General features: G+C 32.8%; 2 protein-coding genes across 3 annotated transcripts; both read left to right on the forward strand.

The window, feature by feature from the left end:
* The first annotated feature begins 1,601 nt into the window (after positions 1 to 1,601).
* On the forward strand, positions 1,602 to 18,250 carry LOC110997412 (SH3 domain-binding protein 5 homolog). 2 transcript variants are annotated; one of them, XM_022265565.2, is made up of 6 exons: positions 1,602 to 1,917; positions 6,149 to 6,211; positions 11,902 to 12,079; positions 15,352 to 15,470; positions 15,544 to 15,627; positions 15,709 to 18,250. In XM_022265565.2, exons 1-6 carry the CDS (start codon positions 1,849 to 1,851, stop codon positions 16,567 to 16,569), a joined length of 1,374 nt encoding a protein of 457 aa, XP_022121257.2. In that variant the 5' UTR covers positions 1,602 to 1,848; the 3' UTR covers positions 16,570 to 18,250. The 2 variants fall into 2 exon arrangements, with proteins under 2 accessions (XP_022121257.2, XP_045485908.1); XM_045629952.1 differs by lacking the exon at positions 1,602 to 1,917 and having other exon boundaries at positions 5,891 to 6,211.
* On the forward strand, positions 1,916 to 5,850 carry LOC110997411 (F-BAR domain only protein 2). Its single transcript, XM_022265564.2, has one exon. The coding sequence runs from the start codon at positions 1,981 to 1,983 to the stop codon at positions 4,648 to 4,650; it is 2,670 nt and encodes an 889-aa protein (XP_022121256.2). The 5' UTR covers positions 1,916 to 1,980; the 3' UTR covers positions 4,651 to 5,850.
* Positions 18,251 to 18,370: the final 120 nt, after the last annotated feature.

Here is an 18,370-nt window from a genome sequence, read left to right on the forward strand (position 1 = left end):
TCAATACTGTCACTGTCGCTTTGAAATCAAATAATTGACATAAGTGTCAGCCTAAAATTTTAAGCACATCTGCGCCACAGATCTTTATAATAAACTGAGATGAGATACGCGTGTAACGTATATGCGTAACTTACAATAAGAAAGTAAAAATAAGTTTTAGTAATTCATTTGTAATGATATTTATTTCCGGAAGTTATTGTGTCCTAATTTTATATTTTATGTCTTCTCTTAATTTTGTTATTTTGTCTTTTCTTGATAGGCAACTGAATGCTGATAGCTATCAACCACCTAATAACAGGTGTATCAAAAGAAAGCTTACATTTATTGAAGTGAAACTTCTTTAGAATCGTTGTGATTTCAAACCAAATGCAACGGAAAAAGCGACAGTAAAAAGAGACAGAAACATATATTCATAAGATTTGACGTGGAAGAAAATGAGATAGATAGAGAATCATCTTTAGAATCGTAATTTCAAACCGAATGCAATTGAAATAGCGACAGTAAAAAGAGACAGAAACATTAATTCCGTAGACGGACTATGGTATAGACCAGGCAGCAGCGTACTTATACTCAGCGTATAGCGAATATTATAATCCAACTACTTACAAAGGGCACGAAGTGTGGCAACTACCTAACGTTGGTAACATGATTCGCAATTTAGTCGGTTTGCACTGTAAAATATGTTTGGAACCACCAAGCCGACCAAGGGCTCGGTGGTAAACAAATAAAACCCGATACGCAAATAGAGACAGAATAACTGATACTCTGTTTCGCTTGCACTTAAGTATTTCACGTTAATATCTTCTCTCTTTAGTTATTATTGTTATTTTAGAAGCTTATCTAGTTCTATACTCTATCTACGATTAATTCATAAGATTTAACGTGGGAGAAAATGAAATAGCAGGCATTATACAGCCACTCTTTACTGCCGCTTTTTCATTTGATCGAATTTCAAACTTTCGATGTTTTAGTTTTTGCCAAATTAAAAATTTATATTAAACTTATAAATTAAAATTTATCATTAAAATATACTGATTTAAAAGAACACACACATTTAGATAATGGAAAATGATTAATTTATATATGATTAATAATAAAAAAATTGTTTTTGAAGGTTTCACTTCTACCTGTGTGAATTGCACATATGTTTTTTTTAGCTTAGTTTAAATGTGCATAAATCTTCACTTCACTACATTTTATGCCACGCTTTAAGATCTAAAGCTGCACCCTTACAGAATTCAAAAATTCAAGAAGTAAAGCCGCAGCCCCCAAGAAGCCAGTGAGAGGCTTGACTTCGTAAATCAGGTAATTGAGCGCTTTTCAACGTTTATCAACATCTTGTTCAGATGAAGCTCATTTTCATCTTAATGAACATGTGAATAAGCAGAATTGCCGCTACGTAAGTACTCTTTACCTAAGCAAAAGAGTATGTTATTTAAAAATAAAATCTAAAAACTGATTTAGTTTTCATAAATAAGGAGGTAAATCTAAGAGATAACTTGTCAGTCTGTGAAAATATTAATGGGATTTGTCTATAGTTCTTATTTGTCAATACTAAACGACCAAAGCATTTATTTTTACTGTCAAGCGCCGCTGTCAAGTCTAAGACAAGAAGAGAGGTGGACGTCATCTCAATTTACAAAAAATATATTATTATTTTAAATATAGTGTAATATATAAAATGTGATTTTACATTGCTTAAACAAATTCGGAAATGAAATTCAATTAATAAACGCTGTATGTTTTTTCTATTTAGATTGTAGCAAAAGTGTAGTGAAGGTGACGCTTAACTCTATTGTGTCGGTGATGTAATTTAGATTGGGTGGCTTCCTAGTTCTAGGCGTCACAATGGAAGAATCGTCATTTACTATTCCAGCTGAAGACAACGGTGATACTGAGCTCGATCCTAGAATACAGGTCAGTCAGTGATAGTATCATGTATTGAGTAAAAATTATAACGCTGCCAGTGCAACAGCAAAGATGAGTGTCAACTTTGTAGATTATTTTGCCAACGAACACAATGGATATGATATTCTATATCAAAACATGAAATACGGACTCATAGCTAGTAAAGAACTCTCAGAGTATTTCAGGGAGAGATCCAACATAGAAGAATCAAATTCGAAACTTTTAGCAAAACTTGCAAAACAGGCTAATAGCAACTGTGCTCAAGGCACTTTCGCTCCATTCTGGGGCGTTCTCAAGTGTTCTGCTGAGAAGTTGTCAAACTTACACCAGCATATGTTTCAAAAAGTCAGTGAATTGGTGAAAGATGTTGCTCGTTATGCTGATGAACTACACAAGAAACATAAAGCTGTTAAAGACTCTGAATCAAGTACTCTTGAAGTTGTTTTACTGATTCAAAACACCAAACAAGCTCTACAGAAAGCTAAAGATGTATATACTTCAAAATCTGGAGAACTTGAGAAACTTCGTAAAGATAATTCATCTGCTAAAGATATAGAGAAAGCTGAGGTAAAATTGAAAAAGCTTCATGAAGATTACAGACAGTTGGCTGAGAAATATAGCTTTGTAAAACAAGACTTTGAAAAGAAGATGACTCAAACCTGTAAGCACTTTCAAGATGTCGAAGAAGCTCATTTAAAACAAATGAAACAATTCTTTAATTCATATGCTGACCTCATACAAAACAATCACGACCTCATGGGTCAAGTGCATAGGGATTTTAAACATCAGTGCTTAGAATTAACTGTTGAAAAATTATTAGAGCAGTTTTTAATGGAAAAGTACTCTGCCATTGAGAAAGGTAATCTTGTTGAACTACCTCCTACATTACCTAAACCAAGTTCGGCAAATAACTCAATTTCAGAAACAGACCAAATTTCCTCTGTATCTAATGGTTCACATAAACCTCCAGTTACAAAGGCTCCAAAAAAGGAACCATCATTTGCTACAAAAACCTCAAGAAGAACTACATCTCTGTTAAACTTGTTTACCCCAAACTTTCAAAGCAAGGATGAGCCAAGTGTTAACCCAGAGGGTGGAGCACCCTGCTCAGCTCCTTCTAGTCCTAGTGGGACTCCAGCTACACCAGTGACTACAGAAAAGGATGAAAATATGAACAGGTCCACATTGCGAGAGTCAAAATGGTTCCGTAGAACTAAGACAAAATTAAAAAAATCTAAAAAGAAAAAAGATGAAATATCAGAAAACTCTAATGCTGGTGAGAAATCTGATTTAGAAGAGAAAGAAGAAGAAGGAAACATAAAGGAGGATGCTATTAATTCTCCAGAAGTTGATGAAGAAGGTTACTGTATTAGACCTAAAGATGATAAAGGTAGTGTGTATTCCTCAACAGACTCGGATTCAGACGAAGAAAGGGAACAGAAAATTCATGTTGAAATTAAACCAATAAGCAATGGAAATCCACCCATGTCTGCAAGTGTTGATGAATTGAGAGCTACTGTTGAAAATATTTCTCTTTACAAAATCGGTACTACAAGACGTGGGTCAAATGCAAATGCCAGTAAAGCTAGTACAGACTTGGTTGATTTGAACTTGTTTCCAAGTCCCAGTGTTAGTAACCCAACATCACCACATGCTAATCTGTCCAATCCATATGCACCGCTTCAAGGAAATCAATCCCATTTCTTAGAAAGCCCAACTCCAGTTACATGTACAAATGATGTTAGTGATATGTTCACAGAAGTTGGTGATGTGACTCAATCCAATTTTAGGACTTCAACACCTACAATATCTACAATTTCTCTTCCCCGCCCACCTTCTAGGCGCTCAGAAGGAGATTTTCGTACTGCGGGTTCATCAGGGTCCAGGGGTCCTTCCCCACTAACTATAGGAATGGCAGATACTATTCCACTAGCTGTTGCGTTTCATGAAATCATCCATTCATATTTTAAAGGAACAGAAGAATCAAAGTGCCAAGTGAAGATGTCTGGGGACATGATGTTGTCTTTCCCTACTGGCATAGTTGGAGTACTGGCTAATAACCCAAATCCAGCAAAGCTTTGTTTCAGACTTAAAAATATTCACAGATTGGACAATGTACTGCCAAATAAACAACTAATAAGTATTAACACCATGATGTCTACCAGGGATAGCACTGTACTGGAATTTAACATGCCATCATTGACATCTTTACTGAAACGACAATCTGAAAAAAATCCCACAGCTCAATACTTCAATGTCGATATTTTGAAATATCAAATTCGCCCAAAAGCTGGAGCTGCTTCATGTCCATTGCAAATGGTGTCTTATTGGAAATGTGAGCAAGATCATACTGATCTTAAAATGGATTACAAGTACAACTTGCATGCTATGAGTCCTCCTTCTCCTTTGCTTAATGTATCAGTTTGTGTGCCAATGACTGGATCAGTCCGCAATGTAATAGCCATGCCAAAGACAATTTGGAATGGTGAAATGGAACAAGCTTTCTGGCGATTCACTGAACTTTCCCAACATTCTGAAGATCGCGGTGTAGGGTCTCTAAAGGCTAGGTTTGAATTAGACAAAGGTCCATCAAATAAGGCTACAATCTCTGCTCAATTTAATTGTGAGGGCGCAACTTTATCTGGAATTGAATTTGAGCTCATCGGAAGTGGTTACCGCCTCTCACTTGTAAAACGTCGCTTTGTATCTGGCAAATACATATGTGATAGTGACATGCATTGATATATTTTGTACATTTTAATTAAAAAACTGTAGGTATATGAGGCAAAGTTTTGAAGAATATTTAAGTTTTGTACCTTATAGGACTGTTTCCTGTCCACAAAAATTTGTTTCTTTAATTTAATTAGTTAGTTGTCAATTTCGATAATAACTATAGTTATAGTTACTTCAATGTAATTATAAACAGCATTTTATAATTAAAGTATATTCCCTGAACTAACTTATTTTCTCAAATTAGTAATGTGCCATTATTCTTACTCTGTATAATTAAACATCCATGTATAAAGAAAACCATCACATTTTAGGTACATTAGTAAAATTAGTTAATGCACCAAGAAAAATAAGCTTTAAGAAAGTGAGTTGATTAAACTATGTATCAGCAAAATTATAAAGTAAATGTTTTTAATACTATATCTAAATATTGCTATCTACCTCTTGGGGTCAATATGAATTTGATATATACCATATAATATGTATATTGTATCTGTATTTTTGTTTTAAAGAAAATACATAAAGAAAACATCAGTTTGTGCAATATTTTCGTTCTCCATAATTCGTTGGTCAGTTACATTTATATATTATGTCAATATCAACCATATTATTTTGTGTGATTTTGTTTTATTAGATTAAAGAATGGTTATTATAATTCAATGGGTTTTTTTTAGAAAAAAACACTGTGTTTAATATGTTCTGCTGGCAAAATATTTTATTGTAATAACATGAATTATTAAGATTCATATCAATATAATTGATATCACTGAATCTCTGATATTGAGGTAATATGGAGGAATTATTTTTGTCTTTCATTTATTTTAAAAATTGACTTTAGTGCATTAGAAATTAATTTTCGTACTCGAGTGTAATCTCATTTTGTTATTTTTATATTAATTCTTATACATTTGTAGCACGGCCTAGGAATATTATAATAAATTCACTCCAAAAGTGGCGTGTTCCAATATAATGTTAACTAATTTCTGTTTAATAATACATTGATCCATTCCATTAATAATTATTTTCTTTATAAAGTAATATTGTCTTTCACATTCAAAATTAATTATTAGTACTGAGCTCGCATAATTTTCTCTTTGTTAGAATAAGTTAATTGCAAGAAGCTGAATTTTGCGATGCTATTTTTGTATTGTTAAATTTATGGTATGTAATTGAAATTTGTAATGTAATCGGAAATAAAATAAATCTAAGAAATATTTTTCTTTTAATTGCGTCAAAATCTAGACAAGAGTTCATTTATGTAAGTATAAATTTGTTGAAGTTAGCTTTTGTAGGGACAGGAAACAATCTATAAGGTACAAATAGTTAAAAGTACATACATCATATAGATAAAAGTATGTTTATCTCCCGAGATAATAGTTGATAAGATTGTAGAGCCATTACAATGTCTCGTATGTTTCCCGTCTCTACTTGTTCTTTGCTGTTGCCATATGTTTGGGAATATCGCGTACGCGTACCATGTGATTGTCTTAAATTTTTCAAAAATTTTCAGGTGGAATTGGAAAAATTAAATGCGGCTACAGATGAGATAAACAAATTGGAGTTGGAGCTTGATGTAAGTGTTATTTTCACATCGTATCAGTAATGGAATCTAATTAACCTAACCTACATACCCCATACATTTATTCATTCATATTTTTTTAAATATGTACATAGTGTATAGTTTTAAATCGAAATATTTTTTTATATCAAGTTATACTAAGTATAATCATGATTGTGTGATGTATTAGCGATGTATCTGCTATATTGCACTTTTAAATCGTTAACCTCATTACCGACTATACTGGCTGTGTCGTGTAAAGTGACTAGTGATTATTAAGCTGTTTGTATAGCCTAGGACCATCCAACACAAATATAATTGTGAATGTGAATGTGAATTGTTCAATTCATCATAATCTGAGTTCCCGAGATGAACTTTAGCTGATGATGTCTTAAGGTGCAATAAAATTATTTTTGTCTATAATTTCCTACAAGTCGAAATCACTCACACTCACGACGACTCACGCCAATCAGAATCATAAATCGAATGAAACATCTAATTTTAAATCGTCGAAGGAAATAATTATAGCGCGTTGTTAAAGGTAATATCCTTAGTTTTCTTCCTTTATATCCTTCAGCGGCAGAGGAAATTTATCCGATGGATTCATATTGTGCATAGCTTAGTACATTTGTGAACCATATGTTATAAACTACAGTGAGATCGGCAGCCAAGGAAACCGTTTACCTTAGAACTGATCAGCTTTTATTGGAGATTTTTATCATACTAATTAGTAAGTGCTCACCAAATGTACTTTAAAATAATATACCTAAGACTTGCTACTGTTTAGAGGAAGAGATGATGTCAATATCTCGAAAGACTACGTCACATCGAGCTCCATCCATAAAACGTGTTCTCCAGTTAAAAACCAGTGGCGCTGACGCAGTCGATTTGGGTTTTAGATTTTTGTATCTGGTTTATGATCATTTGTTAATCAAATAGGCAAGAATATGATCAGCCTCCTGTGCCTGACATAAGCCGTCGACTTTTTGAATCTAAGGCGATTCGGTTTTCTAACGATGTTTTCCATAACCATTCGAGCGAATGTTAAATGCTCACAATGAAATAAAGTCCATGGGTGCACAGCAGTAAAGCTATCTACGCTGATCTATAGTTTACTTTCAGTAAAATTGTCTTTGTATTTAATAATAATATACCTATGCTATTTTTTGTATTGGAGATACCTTTATACATATATTATTCGTCACGGTTGAGTTTTCTGGACGTTGTTCGTATAACCTAGAAGTACCCGAGAGGTAAGACGATCGCCTCCCCGGTCGGTACGATTGCAGTAGACGTGTTACGTTGCATCGTAATCGATATGCAATTCCATAAGGCTTCTGGTCTTAGATAAGGAGTTTCTTGCTCCGTCTTACGTGGACGTCGCGAGTTTCTTGAACAATTGAATGGACCTTGCAGCATTGTTATGCGTAGTTTGTATATTTAAAACAACTTGTGGTTAATTATATTGGTGGTTTGCCATATTTTTTATGATTTAACTTACTAAAGTAATCATCAAAATCCATAATGAGAATAGCTCAGTGGTTATATTATACAAGAGTATTCCAAATGTTAAAACTACAAAGGTAATACATATGTTTGTATGGTTTCTGCCACATAGCAAAGAGGTAATGACACGACAGATCTTCATTTTACACAAGAACTATACTGATCGCGCCCAACCACTCTGTCGGAGGTTAAAAAAAGAAAAGTGTATTTCCATATCCTGTTGTTAATATATTTTATGAGTGTAGATTTGGTTTAAGCTTTATCAGGTATTAAAAGTATGAAGCTAGCCTACTTTTTGAGTACTTTGTAAAGTTTTGTAAACTGCCCTAGATTTTACCTGTCGAGGCGGTAAAAACTGATTTCCATATGCAGAAATGTATGAACTTGGCGTATTTAGGTTAGAGTGAAAATTGTATGTGTGGATCATTACGCTCGATATATAATTTAATGCTTTTTGAGTTCTTTTGAGGCCCTAAAAAGATTGAAATGATACATATATTAAAAACTGTAATCTTATACGTACTATTAATCTGGAGGTTTTATTAGCTTTCTATATCTGCCACATGTCACTTCAAACAAAGAGAAAAGTGTTGACCGGATATGACTGGACTTACAGTAATCAATCAATTGAATACACAGGAAAATTTGGTGATAATCTTTAGTTTTTTTTTTAATTTTATCAATGTATGATTGTTTGCTATACAATCGTAAACGTATATGATATGCAGTTGCTTAGTAGCCATATTGTCTGGCCGCATAGCAGAGTATTATGAAATAGCCTTTTCTAAATGAGTCGCCGTCGAATTTCGTTGTATAAAAATGCTGCATCATGTTATGTAACGTGAGTGTAATGCGGGGGTTCGCTGATAAAAGGTTTATGTGAAATTGGATTAAAAATTAATATACTGTATAATGTTTCGACGGAAAAACAAGGCGGCTTGTCGACTAAGTAGGTAACATATTATGGTGTGTGTTACGTATGTGTATATTGTTAACGCGAGTGTTTGGTTCGGGCGAGTACCTGAAAATGGAAATTTATTATATAATTTAAATAAATCTTACGCAATTTATTTTTGTCTTTGTTTCTTTTGTGGTTTGAATATAGAAGATAAGAGTCACCGTCGAGAATTCATATTCGTTGAGTCAATACACGGTTAAACGTAGTTAAATTCCACACAATACGTTTAAACCGGTAGTCGGAGCGATGAAAGTCCTCAAGGTAGTTCGAACTTCCGGTAGCAAAGTATATCATCTTAACGACTTATTTGACGTCATCGTGACGAGTTTTATCAAAGATGTATTTTGATGGAAACTTATGCTAGAACCGGATATTGTACTGAGTCCAATTAAAATAAATCAATGTTGCTTTTTTAGTTTTTCTATTTTTTATTAAATAACTATTTTATAAATTTAGTAATCCAGCTTATTTTTATATTTGTATAAATATTCTAATTCTCTATCTCTATCTAATTCATACAAAAAAAGCTATTAAAACTGATAATTTCAGTTTTGTTTTCAGTCCTTTATTTTAGAATTGATTTTATTTTTATGTAATTATTAAGAACCATGTAGTAAACATAACTTTTAAACTGAACAGGAAATAAATTCATTTCAAACATAATAATTCATAAAAAATGTTGTTCATAGTTGTTGATAAATGTTATCATTGTAATCAACATGAAAAAGTAATGTGTTAAAACGCTCGCGTGTCTTGTCAATTTGATCTTGATATAATTAACTATAGCTATACGATTAGCTCGATTTTAATTAATGCCAGAAGTGGGTCGCCCTACTTCACTTGTACAATATTGTTCTTAATTGGATTATTAATAAGTACTCATCGTTCTGACCAAGGAATAACCTATAGATTTCCCAAGCTTGTCTATGTTTAATTTTACCTGTTAAATACAAGTACATATGTCTAAAATAACGTGGAACATTTGTCTCTTTCTGCCAAGCTGTGTTTACGATGTGATGAAAAAAGATAAAAGCGAGGAAGAATATCAAATATCTGCGAGCTCGGTAAATCAAATTCTAAATTTTATCGCGATTTCTTTAATATATATACTGTATTTACACGAAAATGACTACCAGTTTAACTCGATAAAATTTACACCCTTTATACAAGTAAATCGTACTGTTTTATGATTTTTATAGAAGCATATCTATTCAAACATAATGTAACTATAACATTTTATACTTATAATATATAATATGAAATAAAAGATACGAATAGCAATTGGAATTAATGAATATTAGTAAGGTATCCAATGATTTCCCTTGAACGGGCCAGAACAAGCTAGTTGCCATACTATTGTATGTTTGTCTTTTTAGACTATCAATGTAGGTCAAATCAATTTATTAGCATAGAGCGTTTACCTATATTAACTCGTACGCGGAGTGAACTGTTGCATAACGAGATGAAAGGAATCCTGTTTCACGTTATTCCAGTTTGCGATCCCTATGTACCTGTAATGAGTGCATTTGAGATGTGTAAATGAATAAGTTGTTGCATTCAGTAATGTATGATCGGCATTCGACTGACCCTTTAAGGTCTCTGTGGGCGTCTGAACCCAAGCTGTGCTGAATGGATCCTGTTCATTTCTAATATAAGAGACCTTGCATATTCCTATTTACCTATTTGTCGAGAATAAGTCTAATTAAACTTCGTCGTTGAGTTGCGTAGTGCCTTAGATATGCAATTAATAGCGGTGCCCCGCGTTTTTAGCCGCGACAATTCGGTCGTAGCGTGATGGTTTAACCTATATAATATGTAAGCTTCCATTATACATGCACTATTAAATAATAATAATAAAGCCCATTTATTTTCAAGAACGTTATAACTATTCATCTGAAACTGTGTTATTGGAACCCCATGTAGGGTAAAGGACTCCTCTAGTTCACTCCACCCTTTTTTATTTTTTGGTTTTCTCTTTGTCTGACGTCTTTTTCTTTTTCCGCAGGTCCTTTACATATTGTGGTTTCTTATGTCCTTGTCTGTAGTCCTTGTATCTCGCTAGCTGTCCTGCCCATCGCCATTTTTGTGTACGAGCATGATAAAGTACGTCTATTAAGTTGGTTTTAGCTCATATTCTATAGAAGCTTTCCATTCTTGAGTTGTAGTTATAATATAAGAAGAATGTAATACAAAGCCTGCCTAATGTATTGACTAATCAATGCCAATTGATTGAATTGAATGATGTAACTGTGTTTGCGCGCTGTACACACGTTTGTTAGGGTCAATTGCACCCGTTATGATTGACATGAATTCCGCGTCGATTGAAAGCACGGGGAGCATACAATATGAACACAGCGCTGGTACTATACTTACATATAGCGTTTTGTACTAGAATATCATTAAATACAATATAAATTTAGAAATTTATCAATTTTAAAATAAGGCTTCTTTATTGTGCCATTGATTCTGAAACAACCAGAAACAATACGAAAATCAGTGGCTACTGAATACTATAATAACTAATGTGGATATGGTAGAATAAATTGAATAGATTAAATAAGATTCGTGACGGAATGTCACGGATGTTTTGTTTCTTAGAAACAGGGATTACAGCTAAGGCTACAACTATGCCTATATAAACATTGATTTTTATGCCGTTTACGATCATCGATATCGCTTTTCAGTGATTATTTATATACAAACATATTTTACTTTAGGTTATTATTATAAAACAAATGTCACATGAGAAAAATAATAGTATAAAAAATGAAATATATCACTCCAACGCTTAGACTTAATTTAGCTTCTTTGCTGACGTTCTTACATGTACTTGTTTACCTATATGAATAAAGTTGTTTTGACTTTGACTTAACGCTGTCATTGCATTAGAGTCCATCTACCAAAAAACTTCGCAGGCGTATTCGAAAAATCGTGTGGGATTAAAATTACATTAAATTCTCGTGTGTATTTGTAACTTTTTAAACTTAAATGATAGTTGTGTACACCTGCTTAATGTTCACCTATATATTGTCAAAGTATAGTTTGTTAGTGGACAAAGCAGAAAAAAAAGACTTTTTAATTAAATTTATTTTGTAGGATCTGAAATTTTTTCTTTTTTCTTATTCTTAATTAACTACCACGTACTTCTATCAAATGGTAATAATGTGATTTTGCTAAGGAATTGTATGTATTCGAATTGTTTAAGTTATAGAAATATATCGTAATGACCATTTTTTTTCAGGAATCAGTGAAAACATTTCACTTGCTTTTAAATGAGACATCACGCCGTCTACAAGCGTTGACAAAACGTCTAGGAACCTGTGTGGACAAATCTCGGCCCTACTACGACGCTGTTGCAGCCGCTGCTAACGCTCGTGCTGAGTGTCAACGGGGTGCTGTGCAGTTTCAGCGGGCTAGTGGTAAGAAGTGTGGTTAACTACGCATAAATGAGATACAAAGAGTTATATTGATTGAAAATCAAAGGCAAAAACGATAGCGCGTTTCGTTTGTTTACAGTAAATAGGAACTTTATTAAGATGCTTAGAAATCGTATTTCTTTTGTTTTTATAAATGTCCTAATATCCAGTTAATATTCTTTTATAATTGTATTATACATTAATTATATAAAAAACCCGAATTCCAATTCGCATTATTGAAATAAAAAGGAAACAAGTTGGAATTCGAATTTCGAACCAGTGATACGAATGAGATTTGGGTTGGTTTTTACAGGATAACTCCTTATTTTACAGTTTTCATGAATATATAGTTATAGGACAACGTGTCTGTCGTCAAGACAACTAATTTACAGTACTGATAATTACGGTAACATTAAGGTTATTGTAATTTAATCAAATATTTCGCTTTTGGCCCCAAATTTGAAAACGACCCTTGTGATTGGTCTAACGGAAGGACGAATTGCGTCGCGCGATGGGAGAGGTGTGATTAAACGATCAAACAAAACGCTTTGTTTAATTTTTTTTAGAGAGAGTTTGACACAAATTTGAATTTGGTTAACATAGATCAGCCTTTGTATCCTGAATGAAACCTTGACCAGCTGTCCTTCGTCAGTCAAGTGCGCGGCCCCCACAGGAAACAGACAATCTGCACTTAGATTAGATAGTGCTATTTACACTTTTTCATTATTAATACGTTGTAGCATTCTGCTACGCGTTGTACCGTTACAATAAGATATGTACTGTCTTCGTGTCTATTTCTATGATAACAAAAATAATCTAACCAGTTAAATTAAAGTCTTGCAGCACCCAGATAAGATACATTTCTATGTTGCAAGTAGGTAACCAGCTAACTGAACCTATGTGATTTTTGGAACTAAGACATGTCATTTAATACATTTCTAGTTGCATTACATCAGTAAATTCTTCTTAGTCCTTACGAAGGTTTTCCGTAGAATCAAATGTTTACTTCATATATATAAACTTCGCACATGGAATTAAAATTTGGTTCTAGCGTCGCCGTCTGCTTTGAGATTCGAACATATTCCTAGATAACAACATTACCTACTCTAATTCACAAATAGATTTTATTAAATCTTTTTTAAACCAACTTACAGACATATAATATTAATAATAATATTAATAATCGATTCGAGTAGGTAAGCGTTTAATACTTTGTAACGTAAATGTTCAATATTTTCGCCTGTAAATTAGGTTTTATACGATCAGGAATAATAAGTTCACAAGTGAACTAAACAATATGTATGAGTGTATGCAATGGTTAAACGGATATAATTGTCGTGAGGACAGGCGTTGGGACACAGCTGTTACTCCCTCATGCATGTCACAAAGGTATGGTTGAGTACTTTAGAATAATATATTATCGAGCGGTTCATTCTATAATTTTGCCTTGTATGTGACTTAAACGCTGCGTCGTATATGTAGGTTTCGCTATATAGTTGAAATACACAAACAATTCGTAATTCTCTCGGAAAAATGATTTGATTTCAATTTACTTCAATAGCTACATAGAAATACTTATTTATGTTACAAGGACAGACTTAAGGTATATCTATAATGTGAGCATAGGTCATCTAGATAATATATATAATCTTTTATGTTGTCAGCAAAACAATATGGTGCACTCAAATAAGTCATAATACATGAAAATTTTCTTGCACAGTAGTAATGTGTATGTGTAACGATTTTTCCATATTTTATATTAAGATTGACATATTATATCTATGTGTGAACACATTTACAGTTTTAAAATACAACAACTCGGAAGCTTTGTCGACTTTTTCTCCTTTATAATTGTGATGCTTGCAAATAGACAAAATTTTCTGGATACATAGTTTAATAGATATGGAAATCTACTTGTTAGATATTGTTAAATACTGTACGTGAGAGCAGGCATTGTATATACACAATGATAACATCACTGATATATGATCTATATGAGCGTCTGTGTTATAAATTACCATTAATTTACACAGTACTTCTCACCGCTGTTACGTAATCAGTATATAATTACAATGGATATAGAGATATTAGAAACTATATGGAATTGCGTGTTTATGTAGCATTTCAGTTTTATATACACCAATCAACAATAAATTAACAAGAAGAAAGCAAAACATTAAAATGTATTGATACTACTAAATCGCGCAAAGTCTATTCGATATATAGAGAAACAATATATGTTTCTTAAAGGAAGGCGGAACTTTTTTCAGCAGTTGTGGCTCAAGCGATTTCCAGCGAAGCAACAACTGATTCGACTTCGTTAATTCAGAAAGCGGGTAACTCAAAAATAAAACTAAAAACGAACACAAATCTTTGCTTCATTAGGATGTTGACTACACGTATTCTGCTCATAAATTCCTTTCAAATTTCTGGCTACGAACCCTAATTAACTACTAAGTAATACGCCTATCTTCCTTATATGGAAAACAAGAATGGCTTGTTTAATAAAAAGGTGTATTCCCTCTATAGTTCTTCGTCTGTTTGCATACTAATATGATTGGAATTTATAAGGTTAATATACCAATGTGAAAGTGCTATGATAGAACAATCGCCCTTACAATTGATTAGATTTCTTTTCGTTCGTGATTTACATGATACTAATTTCATATGTGAAGGAGGCCTTTTCACGGACAGGGCCGCATGTTACAGTAGTAAAATTCTACATAACGTATATAAATATATATCTACATAATGTAAATAAACTAAATACATATCAATAAGATTAGGATGAATAAAGGCTTATTATTATTATAATTTCATGTGTTTCAAGCTTTCCGATGGCCGTGGGGTGGACATTTCTGCCTCAATTGATAATTTTGTATTTATAAGACGCTTGTAACCTTTGTGACGTTTTATTTACCACAAATATGCCAGACCTCGAACGTAGGACCTCAGGTTGGGCGTTGCCAATCTATTGTGACGGTTGACTTTTGATGTTAATGTTACAATTTTGTTGCTACACAGATATGGCCTGGGCAAACACTCGTTGTGATAACACATGTACTTTAAATGGTATATAGATAATGTGAATATACTTTATTAATTTAAATTGGAATTTACGTATTTTATATTTCATTAATTCCTAAATATATTTATATTGTCTGGAGTCCGAACCTTAAATAAACCATCAAATGAAATTCCCATGTTAACCATTTTTTTTAATTCGGAAGGTTCCTAATATAGTTCTAAATATTATAAATTCTCTATTGTTTTAGAATTGCATGCTGCCGCGAAGGAAACTGTCACATTAGCGGAACAGCGCTTTGTTAGCAAACAAGACGAGTGGCAGTTCGATAGCAACTGGCAGGAAGTGCTCAACCATGCCATCATCAAGGTATTAAAATTATTAAGATTAATTCAAGTTAAATAAAACAGAAAAAATGCTTAAAAGTCCTTATAATGTTCAGGTCATGGATGCTGAAAAGAGGAAAGCGGAAAGCGGTCGTGAACATCAGAAAAAGGCTGCTGCTTACATCGCCGCAGAAAGAAAGGTAACTGATCATGCATACCTGATCATTTAGACAACTTATGTTAGTATAGCCTAAGGATTAATTAATTAAATATATTTTAAGGTGACACAACTTGAAGATAATCTAAAACGAAATATTGTAAAATCAAGAATTTACTTCGATGAAAAGAAACTGTGCGACGAACAATTGCAGATGCAAAATGAAAAAATTGAGAAGCTTCAACGTATGATTGCGGACGCCAAATACCGCTACTCGAAATCTCTCAAAGCTTTAGAGGAAATATCTGAAGAAATTCACAAGCGCAGAGGTGATTATCCTCCTGGCAAAGATTTTATACCGGTAGGACCAAGAGAACCAGGAGTCGGAGCAGAGAAAGACCCAATAAACGACGAAACCTTACTTGAAATGGATAAAGACGAAGATACCAGTTTACAGGAACTCAGAATGCGTGTCAGGGAACTAGCAGCAAAACCTATAGACAGAGACATAGAAACAGACGATGCATGGGCTCAAGAGTTAAATGAAACTATCAACAAACTGGACCAACTCCTCATGATGAAAGAGAATAACCAACAAAAGAAATCAAATTTAACCTTATCTAAAAACGCTAGCGCGCCATCGACAAGCACAAATGTCCCGAAAACAAATATATCAAGAATGAAGTCAAGAAGCCGCGAAGCAGTTTATGATAATCCTGGCCCTCTTACCAGTGATAAATCTAAAAGTATGATGTCTTTAGACGTCCTGGCTTTGGCGCGTGATGCATCCATAATGGATAGAGAATCTTATCTCAAAGCGGTTATCGAAGATAAATCCCCCACTGGGACGTACACTGAAAGCAATTCTGATAGAAATGACAGTCCTGATGATATTTTGATGGTGGAATGTGACTCCAGTGACTCCACTCAAAATCCTATAATCAGAATGACTAGTTCCACTGTAACTGATAGTGATAATAGTTAAATACTCGAATATAGAAATTTTTAATCTCTTGCACTGTAGTTAATTTTTAATTATATAGGTTCTAAATTTTTAGTCTATAATAAGACGGTAGTTTTCTTGAAATATAATATCTTCGTATTTGAAAATTATGGTTGTAATCAAGTATTTATACGTGGGATTAAATCTCACATTCGTGATTTATCTTTTGTGATAGTCTTATCATTTAAGTGCATTTAGAGATTAATGCACTAAGGGGCCTTTCAAGTATTACGTAAGCAGATTTACTCAAATTAACCCCCCCCCCCCCTTGTCAAAGTAAGTAAAGCTCTCGCATACATAAACGTATTAAATTTCGCACGAATTCTCGAAAATGCATTTGGCTTTAGAGGATAGAAAGGTTAATAATATATCTGTTGACGTAGTAACCAAATATGAAAACAGAAGCCTCCCCCCCAATAATGCTAACACAATACTTGAACGGCCCCTAAATTAAAAATATGGATGATTGCAAATAATAATGTATATATTTTCATAATTGTATTTTTATTGAATGGAAAATTATATATATATATATATATAAGACGCTATCTATCAATTGAATTGTTTTTAATAAATAGTATACTATATAGTTGTGGTTGATAGATTTAGTACACAAATTCACGATTTTTAACTATTTACTCTTATTACACAGACAGTCGAGGGGTCAGCTGATATTATTAAATAAGTGCAACAATATCAAAGCAATATATATATATATATATATATTGTTCTCGAATCGAAATATCAGTTTATATGCATAATGGTAAAAATAGTATCTCATTTTTTATTTACAAATGGATAATGGGCGACGATGATAATATAATCTACGTTTCAATCGAACACACGTCGGATACTAGGAAATATATTTTTAACTGTAATTATGATATTATTTAAAGATAGTGCTACAATGAATATATCCCCTAACTTTTACCTGCCGTAAGCATATCGCTGTATGAATGTAATCATAATGAATCAATGCAACCAACCTTTTGATATTAGTAATTTTCTATTGTATTTTATCAAAGTATTTTGTAGTTTTTATTTAAGCAATAAACTGCCAAGTGAATACTCTGTACATCGCATAATATTGCATTTAGAAAGATGGTCACCGATTATGTTAGGGGAAGGCTAAAGTAATTTCTCCTGTGCAAGTTATAGCAAAAGGTACTAGATTTATTGTTAGCGTAGGCAAGAATATAGCAATATATATTTCTTTAACACATCTCAAACAGGTTATAATTATTATTTGTGAACAATTTAAATAATACCTGTCATAGCGTTCATACAGTATATAATAAATTCGACATAAATAATGGTAAAATTTAGTTTTAATATGAATTTCACAATTTTGCAAAAGAATTTGATACTGGTACTTCTAAAGAGCTTTATTTGTCGTATTATCGAATACTTTATATAATATATTTAGTTTAATAAGTTTTATATAAAGTTGGCTTAATACTATCGTGGGTTTATTTTACCTGCCCATAATTATCTCCTATCAAGCAAACCTTGATCGAGATTTCTGTCGTTATCCCACTTATAGCAGGTGTCGTATATAAAAAAAATAGGCCTTGGTACAAATTACGATCTGCAATATACTATTATGTTCCTTCTCAGAAGACTTCTCTGTACTTAATTATCAATAAAGACATTTCTATTTGAACCAATTGTTTAATTAGATCCTTTATACACAAGTCATCATTCATGTCCCATTCTTCTTTATAGGGTATAAAACACAATTTAAAAAAAAACAAATTCTTTTTTTTACACATTTAATAATTTT

Source organism: Pieris rapae, chromosome 11, assembly GCF_905147795.1.
Source record: "Pieris rapae chromosome 11, ilPieRapa1.1, whole genome shotgun sequence".
In the NCBI taxonomy this organism is placed as follows: Eukaryota; Metazoa; Arthropoda; class Insecta; order Lepidoptera; family Pieridae; genus Pieris; species Pieris rapae.